At 39.6% G+C, this 9,057-nt stretch overlaps 1 protein-coding gene across 1 annotated transcript in view; it reads left to right on the forward strand.

The window, feature by feature from the left end:
* NCOR1 (nuclear receptor corepressor 1) overlaps nucleotides 1-9,057 on the forward strand; it is a 55,564-nt gene that overhangs the window by 37,987 nt on the left and 8,520 nt on the right. The window contains exons 24-36 of the mRNA XM_017731029.1: nucleotides 294-454; nucleotides 842-962; nucleotides 1,066-1,167; nucleotides 1,649-1,746; nucleotides 2,567-2,735; nucleotides 3,167-3,307; nucleotides 4,575-4,658; nucleotides 5,145-5,401; nucleotides 5,514-5,874; nucleotides 6,374-6,598; nucleotides 7,399-7,608; nucleotides 8,273-8,422; nucleotides 8,913-9,057. The exon at nucleotides 8,913-9,057 is cut by the window's right edge and continues 2 nt beyond it. Coding sequence (XP_017586518.1) covers nucleotides 294-454; nucleotides 842-962; nucleotides 1,066-1,167; nucleotides 1,649-1,746; nucleotides 2,567-2,735; nucleotides 3,167-3,307; nucleotides 4,575-4,658; nucleotides 5,145-5,401; nucleotides 5,514-5,874; nucleotides 6,374-6,598; nucleotides 7,399-7,608; nucleotides 8,273-8,422; nucleotides 8,913-9,057 — 2,224 coding nt within the window. The remainder of the gene's footprint in view (nucleotides 1-293; nucleotides 455-841; nucleotides 963-1,065; nucleotides 1,168-1,648; nucleotides 1,747-2,566; nucleotides 2,736-3,166; nucleotides 3,308-4,574; nucleotides 4,659-5,144; nucleotides 5,402-5,513; nucleotides 5,875-6,373; nucleotides 6,599-7,398; nucleotides 7,609-8,272; nucleotides 8,423-8,912) is intronic.

Below are 9,057 nucleotides of genomic sequence, written 5' to 3' on the forward strand. Positions count from 1 at the left end.
TTACTTCTGAAACTTGGATTGAAGCTTTTCCCTTCAGATTATAATGTCATGCTAAGACAAGACTAATCAGGGAAACTTAGATTATGCTTGACTCAGTTGCATTCCATGTAGAGAATAAGAACTTTTTAAAAACAGGAAAATAACTAAATATTGGACATAGTGAATTGCAGAGCTGTAAATACAGCTAAAGTAGCTTTTGGATATTGTGAAGCAATTCCCATTAGAAGTTGTCAGCTGAACTGTGCTATTTCTGTTCACACTGCAATGTTTAATGTACAATTTTTCCCCTCAAGTTCTCCAGCCAGCCCCTCACCAGGTGATAACCAATATTCCTGAAGGAGTTCGCCTGCCCACAACCAGACCCACGAGACCACCACCACCACTCATTCCATCCTCCAAAACCAGTGTGCCATCAGAAAAACCTTCCTTCATCATGGGAGGCTCAATCTCACAAGTAAGAGAATTATTATTTGAAAATCTGTTTTACATCTTTTCTTTTTTCCCCCCTTTCTCCGATCTTCAACTTCTTGTACTCAGTTATGGAGTCACAGCATTAACCCTTAAGAACTACCTGTACATGTCATTCTAAAAGTCTGGGAATTACAGGAGCTTTAGAAATGGAACATTTACTCACATTTAAGGGCATGGATATCCAGTTTAGGTGACCTGCATCTCCAAACTACCAGTGATACTCCACTCCTGCTGCTCTGTGCTTTGGGACATGGCAGTGGGGTACTGTAGCATTTCCAGATGGGATCATAGTACTTTTAGCATTCTCCTGTAAAGAGAGATGTGAATCTTCATTCCAGAAACAAGAATTAACATCTATTTGTTGTTTCAGGGAACACCTGGCACTTATTTAACATCCCATAGTCAAGCTTCCTATGCCCAAGAAACTGCAAAGCCATCAGTGGGTTCTATATCTTTGGGGCTGCCAAGGCAGCAAGAGTCAGCTAAATCTGGTAAGGAAAGGAAAGCTGACATGTTTTATACAGACTATTTAATGATCCACAATTAAAGAAAATTAAAAAACCTCAAACTTTTTCTTTTTCTTCTCCTCAATAGCTTCCCTGCCCTATATCAAACAAGAAGAATTCTCACCCAGAAGCCAGAATTCCCAACCTGAGGGACTCCTGGTCAGGGCACAACATGAAAGTGTGGTGCGAGGTAAAGAAAGTCACACAGATTAAGAAACTCTTGTCAGAGCCTGAGAAAACCAAGAGAATTAGCTGCTGAAGTGTTATTTCAAAGTATTCTATGATTATATAAGTATCATAAGATTATAGGGTTAATCTCTTCTCTGTTTTCCAAGGCATGTGTATTTGTAGCTGGCTCCTTCTGTCTGCAGGGCTCACTTAAAAATATTTATTACAAGACATGCCATTTTGAAAATAAAGTTGCTCACTAGAGCAAATACATCAAAAGAAAATAACTGCCATGAATTAATGCTGTAAAATACTTAAAGTCTGTAAAAGACTATATTAAAAAGGAAATAGCCTAACTGCCTCAAATGCCTACTGTTAAATTGAAATTTCCCCTGTATTTTAATGTAAATGAACAGTTCTCACTAGAATTTTTAATTATTTCAAATGGAGTGGATTTTTTTTCATTCTCTTATTTATCAGGATGTCTTATTATTTCAAATCAGGTACCACAACGATACAGGAGGGAAGTATAACACGAGGAACTCCAACCAATAAAGTTTCAGTTGAGACCATTCCTTCTTTGAGAGGCTCCATAACTCAGGTATTTTACCTTTTGCTGGGAAGGCTGTGGCAAAACAGCATCTTCAGACTATCACTGTGAATGTATTTGCATGTCTGAAAAAGTAAATTAATATCATGGGGTAGGAACTGCCTTGAAACAAGAACTTTCAATCCAATCAGATGTTCAAACCCCACTATTGCTGAAGTCAGCATTACCACAATTTCATCTTCATATATATGAGTTTTCAAACCTTCTCAATACTACCAGAGCTTTTGGTAAACCTAACTGAGGGCAACTTTCATGAAAATTGCATTATACCTGAGTTTAAATATTCAAACCAAGTGTAACCAGTATTGTGCAGATGCTATTTGAATCCAAGAAGGGAAATTCAGGCCTTTTGTCATTTTAAATGCTGCTGTTCTGGTTGGTTTGGGGTCCCAGAATACAGAAAGCAATTGCCTCAATTCTGCTTGAGATGAGAAGGGGAGCTTTCATTGCTTTGGACAGAAATAAAACCTAATGGCACCATTAAGTATGTGGTATATGTTATCTTCCCTGAAAATGGTATTTATAGGGTAAATGTTCCAGGCTGTGAAATGCACTGGTAACCTTGTCCTTCCCATTCTTCTCTCTGTTATATGTGTTATGTTAATATTTTTTAACAACGTAGCAGAAATAACCTTACTCATTAGGTTAAGTGTCCATAATAGAGGCAGAAGTTTAAGCCATACTTGATAAATTAGTTGGTTTTATAGACCTAAAAAGTTTCTTTGGTTTTGTTGCATTTTCCCTTCACTGCTGCCTATTCTCTATTGACTCAGACCATGTGAATTTATTGATGTGCTGGGTTTGAACACAGGGTACCCCAGCTCTGTCCCAGTCCGGCATCGCCGCCGACGCGCTGCTGAAGGGAACCATCACCCGGCTGGCTACAGAGGACAGCAGCCCAGAGAAGTGCAGAGAGGAGGCTTCAGCCAAGGGCCATGTCATTTATGAAGGCAAAAGTGGGCATATTCTATCTTATGATGGTGAGTATTTGTATATTCTGCTTGATCCAAGTCAGGTTCTGTTTTGGTAATCCACAGCTGAAGTGTTTCTGCTTCCAAGTGGATGCATGTGTTTAAAATACAGTTAAACTAATCCTTTGCCATTTATTTCCTATTTGTCATGGAATGTTTTTTTTGTGAAAGGTTAAATAACCAGGCTTAAAATGACCTGTATTAAAATTAAAATAAGTGTATCATGTAACTTTAAACTTCAGTTGAAATACTGATGAGTAACTGAACAAGTAACTTTTTGACAAACTATAAAGGATCTTTTTAAGATTGATATTTAATGTTACAATATTATATTGAAGTTGTGTTAAGTATTAATGACCTGTGGTCTCATTACTGTGATATTCATGTGTCTTTTTTTTATTGTCCACATTTCCTGACCACACTCTTGTACATTTTGCCAGCTATTAAAAATGTCCGTGAAGGAACAAGGAGTCCGAGAACTGCTCATGAAATTGGTTTAAAGAGAACATATGATACAATGGAAGGAAATATAAAGCAAGGGATGTCACTGAGGGAATCTCCAGGGTCTGCACCACTGGAAGGTAAAAACAACCACTTCCAAGATGTTTTATCTTTTATCCATCGATGTAAGAGTATTTAGAGTTATCTTAGGGTGCAGACTAACAGAGAAGTTAGATTTAAATCACATTACTGACCATATCCATGCAATAACACTGCAGTTAAGAGTGTGCTGGAAAAAGGACTGAAGTAGATCCCAGTTTTCTTTTCTGTTTTACCACAACTGCAGCTTCTTCAGGTGGCACTTCCTGCTCTCAGCACATCTGACACATGTCCCTGGCTCTCCACAGTCCCAGTGGTGCTGTGGAGCTCAAACGCTGGGTCGCACCAGCACAGCCTCTGCCGCACCCTTTAGTTAAATATTGGTACCACACTGCCCTGACCTTTTGCATTCATGCAAGAAACCTCTTTGAACTGCAGGATCCTGCTGCAGGGCATCCCTAGTGCTGTTGTGTTTTAATAAACTGTAATCAAACAAAGCCTGCAGAGGCCAAGGCAGGTCATTATATAACTTTTCTGATTGCTATGTAAAAATACAAATGCAAGAAAATGTTTTCTGCTTCAACCATGGAGTCTTGCTCCTTAAAAGCATTTTGTCCCATCTTCAGGTAGCCCTTAGAGGCTATTTTGGGGACATGTTCATCAGGTGGCACAATGTGAGTGTGAGGTTTGTAGACTGTACACAGAAATTCAGCATTGTCTCTAAGTTGCTGATGCATTTGGCTCATCTTTGGGCTCTTTTGGCATCTGAGAAGCTGCTCTGGTACTTTTATGCTGTGTCTCATCACTGACACATTTTCTGGCCTCAAACTGTAAAATTATGAGTGTTTTGAGGGCTTGGTTTAGATTCTTACTATAGGCACAGTAAATTCATCTCTTCTCCAATGATTCACTCTGAACTTTGATAATTTGGAGGATGCTGAGGTATATTTTGGAGTGTTTTTTTCTTTTTGTTTCACTTCCCACCATGAACACCTTTCTTTCTAGGCAAGGAAAGTGGAGTGTGAGAAAAGCAGTGACTGCTTTTGAAACAAAGGTTAAGCTTAATTATAAAAAACACCTCCTGTTTTCTAAATATGTTAAAACTTGCAACTGTGCAATAGCACAAATACTTGAACTGTTTTATAACATGTTGCTGCAATGCCTGGCATACTGAGGCTTGGCCCTCTGGGCACTGCCAGGATACAGATACCATCTCTAATGTGTGAGAAGGAGGGGGTTTGTTGGTTTGGAGGTTGGGGGTTTTTAACACTTGTTCAATTCTCTAAATTACCTTCATTTTAATTTTAGGTTTAATCTGCCGAGCGCTGCCTCGGGGTAGCCCACATGCTGAACTAAAGGAGAGAACAGTCTTGTCTGGCTCTATAATGCAAGGTGAGGTATTGCAGGTCTAGAAAGGGGAGCATTAATTAATCCTCAAAAATCTGGATTTCTGAACCTTAAACTGTGGGAGCTGTGTTAAAGGTGGAGCTTATTTTATGAAATGTTTTCAGAGCATAAATCAGCAGCTTTCTGATATGCTGTGTTCAAAGCTAGTCTGTAAACACAGATTTTATTTCTTGTTGGAAAATAAACCTTTTAATGTGAATACTTGGTAATTAGCACTTTTTTTTTAATGAACACTAACAACTCTGCAGATGCGTTTATTTCTTTTATTTCAGCATCTGAAATAACATGGGAGGTTTTCAGTAATATACTGAGTATTTGTTCAGTATTATTTTTGTGATGATTTTTTTAGACTTCAGAGTATCTTAGCATAGACTACAGCAAACCAAAGTTCCACTGTTATGATATGTAGTTGTCACTCTGCTTATGAAAACAGAGACTTAGCAGCTATTAATACCATTCTTTCTGTAAAAGGCACCCCAAGAGCAACAGCTGAAAGTTTTGAAGAAGGTTTGAAGTACCCCAAACAGATCAAGAGAGAGTCACCTCCCATCAGGACGTTTGAAGGAGCCATCACCAAGGGGAAACCATATGATGGGGTCACCACCATAAAGGAAATGGGTCGGTCCATCCATGAGATCCCAAGGCAGGACCTGTTAAGCCAAGAGAGTCGCAAGACTCCTGAAATGGTGCAGACAACCAGGCCAATCATAGAAGGCTCCATATCTCAGGTAAATCCAGAAAGCACTGTTACACTCACACAGATTCAGGAGTGAATCAGGTCAGGCTGTGGGAGCTTTTTACCACAACGTGACCTTAACCTGAACTTTTTCTCTTCTTCAGGGCACACCCATAAAATATGAAAGCAACTCTGGCCAGTCTGCCATCAAACACAATGTAAAATCTTTAATCACTGGACCAAGCAAGCTGCCCCGGGGAATGCCTCAGCTGGAAATGGTGCCAGAAAACGTGAAGGTGGTGGAGCGAGGAAAATACGAAGATGTGAAGACCGGGGATGCCGTGCGGTCCCGTCACACGTCCGTAGTCAGCTCTGGTCCCTCTGTTCTCAGGTCAACTCTTCATGAAACTCCCAAATCACAGCTGAGCCCTGGGATTTATGATGATACAAATGCTCGGAGGACACCTGTGAACTATCAGAGTCCAATGTCCAGGAGTTCACCAATGATGAATAGAGTTAGTGAGGGTATGTCATTCCTATCCACAGTAAGACAAAAAGTTTAATTATTATGTACTCCATTCTTCTTTATTTTATTCTAGTGGCTTTTCTCAATTTGGAAGTTGACTAGAATGAATTTTAGAAGGCTGTAAGGTGTTAATTCAAATAAGAAAATGAAAATCTGCCATAATAGAAGGGGAGAGTGGGAAGGCAGTTCAGTCTCAATTTGCATTTGATTATGGATCACACTGAAAGTGGTACTTACATGGATAACATTTTAAGAGCAGAAGCTATTCCTGAGTTAGAGGTGTCTAGATGAGGAAGATGATATAGTGAAGTATAAGCAATCTTAGTTTTAAAGTACAGTTCTTTCAGCAGAAGTGTTTTGTGATATAAAATGTTCTCTGCTTTGTTGTATCAGGTTGCAGTCATCAAGAATGTTCCTTGGGAACCAGTGTATTTTTACAGTTAAATTTTCAATAGAAAAATAGGCATTTTGTTAATTTGGGGTTTTCATTGCTTTTAGCTGGAATATCTTCTGGGAAGCCAGCAAATCATGAAAGGAAGAACACACTCACTCCAACACAGAGGGAGAGTGTGCCAGCAAAATCTCCAGTCCCAGGGGTTGATCCTGTAGTGGCTCACAGTCCTTTTGACCCTCACCACAGAGGAGCAACTCCTGAAGTCTACAGGGGTCACCTCCCTCCTCATTTAGATCCTGCTATGCCATTTCACAGAGCTCTGGATCCTGGTAAATACATTTGTGTTGGCTTTTTTTAGTTTTAGAAATACTGTGAGCTTTGTTGCACAGAAAGGATACCTATATAAAGCAATTATCAATGGCCAAATATAATGTATAAGGTTATAAATATTTATTGTTGTGGTTTGATTTCAGTTTATTGGGAGTTTAATATTGAAGCAGGAAACTTAGTAAAATAGTATTGTATAATGCTGTAACTTCCCTTCAGAGCTGCCAGCTTGCTTCTGTTTTGTTAAAAAGTTCAGACAGTATTTTTAGATAAGTATTTGTGGAATGTATTAAAAGCTTTCAGGAAAGCTATGCAAAGAAGGATGTGGAAGAGGCTAGAGAGTTAAAGTATAATTCTATATAATTATATATAGACTTATGTATTCTTTATAAGTCTTCTGTTCAGGACTGTGATTATTCTCACTGAGGGATTATCAGGTTATCCCTGGTGATACTAAATACAGTAGACTGTATATTTAATAATCCTTTTAACCCTCTGTTTACTTCTGTGAGGTATTTTCTACCTTCTTTAGATATTTCAGCCTTTTACATTTTCAGAATTTCAGGATTTATGTTTTTATTAAAGTATCTCTCCAATCTGGTTTGTTTAGCACTCTCAGTGTGCATGCAGTGCAGAAATTCAATAAAACATCAGTATTAAAATGCTATTTTCACTCATTTGGCACTGGCTAGAGAGACTTGATAGCGCCTCTCATTGAAGCTTTACAAACACATGAAAGTTTGATTTGATCCAGAATCATCCTGCTTCCTAAATGCATCCTTTTGCCTTCTCTCACCCTCAGCTGCTGCTGCTTACCTGTTCCAAAGGCAGCTGTCCCCCACGCCAGGGTACCCCAGCCAGTACCAGCTGTACGCCATGGAGAACACGCGCCAGACCATCCTCAACGACTACATCACCTCCCAGCAGATGCAAGTGAACCTCCGGCCTGATGTCACCAGGGGACTGTCCCCCAGGGAGCAAACTTTAGCTCTCCCTTATGCAGGAGCACGAGGTGGGCCTGGCTCTCTTTCTGTAATGCTCTTAAAAGTGTGTTTTGGCCAGCTGTTGTTTGAATGCACACATACATAGCTGTGTTGATCCTCTAGTGATCACAGATGTCTGACAACTCACTTGCAAACTGCCTTTTGTGGAAAGGAAAACCACCTCTATAATCAATATTTTTAAGGAGAAGGCTCTGAGAGTTACTAGTGTTCGAGAGCCAGGTTGTTTTCTGCTTGTTTAAACTGATGGTCAGAACCACGTTTAGCTCATCGTCAAATTTCAGAAAAGAGAATTGTATTGAAATGATAACTTCTTCAAAAAGAATATAAAAGCAACGTCTAAAAGCATAATGTTGGTGAAAACCATGCTGATTGTTTTATTTTTTGGGTAATACCCCAAATTGCTAAAAGATGGGATTATTGAGTAGAGGTGAAGTGCATTTTTCCAAAGGGCAATTAAAGGGAGTGATACAAATGCAAATTCTATCTTAGTATGTTCCTAAATTGCTGATTGCCAGATCTAAGAGACTATAACCAGCTGGAATATAATTCTACACTTGCTTTATTCTTATATTTCCACTAAACATTCGTTGCTGACTGTTACCAGTGAACAGAACATAAAATGTGTAGACCATGTCCTGGAGTGGCCATTCTCACGTGTGTCATTCCTGACAGGAATTATTGACCTGAACAATATGGCTCCCACTATCTTAGTGCCTCATCCTGGAGGAACGAGCACCCCACCCATGGAGAGAATCACATATATCCCTGGCACCCAGCTTACCTTCCCTCCCAGGCCTTACAATCCTGCTTCTCTGTCACCAGGTAAGAGCTCTCATGGCTTGGTGACATTTCTAATTGTCTGACATGCTGAGATAATTGACCATCTTTATTCAGCTTTCATTAATACCATGTTTTGATGTTTTCTCAGGAGATGCTTTCTGCATGCATCTCGCACTTGGATAGCAAAGGGTTTTTGATGATATCCTGTGTAGTTACAGTAGAAGTGCTATCAAATTCTGAATTTGCCTCATTCTGTTCACTAACCCCAGTTTACATGTGTTGAAGGGTGGAATTGGGGTCTATAAGCTGTGTAGTTTCTAACTGTATAGAAACCAGTTCAGTAAAAGGCTTTTGAGCCTTCCACTGTCACTGTATGTTAAACTTTTGCCTTCCTAGATAAGTGGAATTAAAATGTATTTGGGAGATTTTGCTGTAAGTCTATGGCAAAATATATTGGCAAGTGTTTACATCATCATGCTTCACTTAAGTATCTCTTTTTTTGCTCCTTCATTTTACCTTGTGGACCTTCCAGGACATCCCACACACCTGGCAGCCTCTGCAGCTGCAAATGCTGAAAGGGAACGGGAAAGGGAAAGGGAGAAGGAACGGGAAAGGGAGAGGGAACGTGAACGAGAGCGAGAAAGAGAACGAGAACGGGAGAGGGAGAGAATCACCTC

The sequence above is a fragment of the Corvus brachyrhynchos genome, unplaced genomic scaffold, assembly GCF_000691975.1.
Source record: "Corvus brachyrhynchos isolate BGI_N302 unplaced genomic scaffold, ASM69197v1 scaffold283, whole genome shotgun sequence".
Taxonomy (NCBI): domain Eukaryota; kingdom Metazoa; phylum Chordata; class Aves; order Passeriformes; family Corvidae; genus Corvus; species Corvus brachyrhynchos.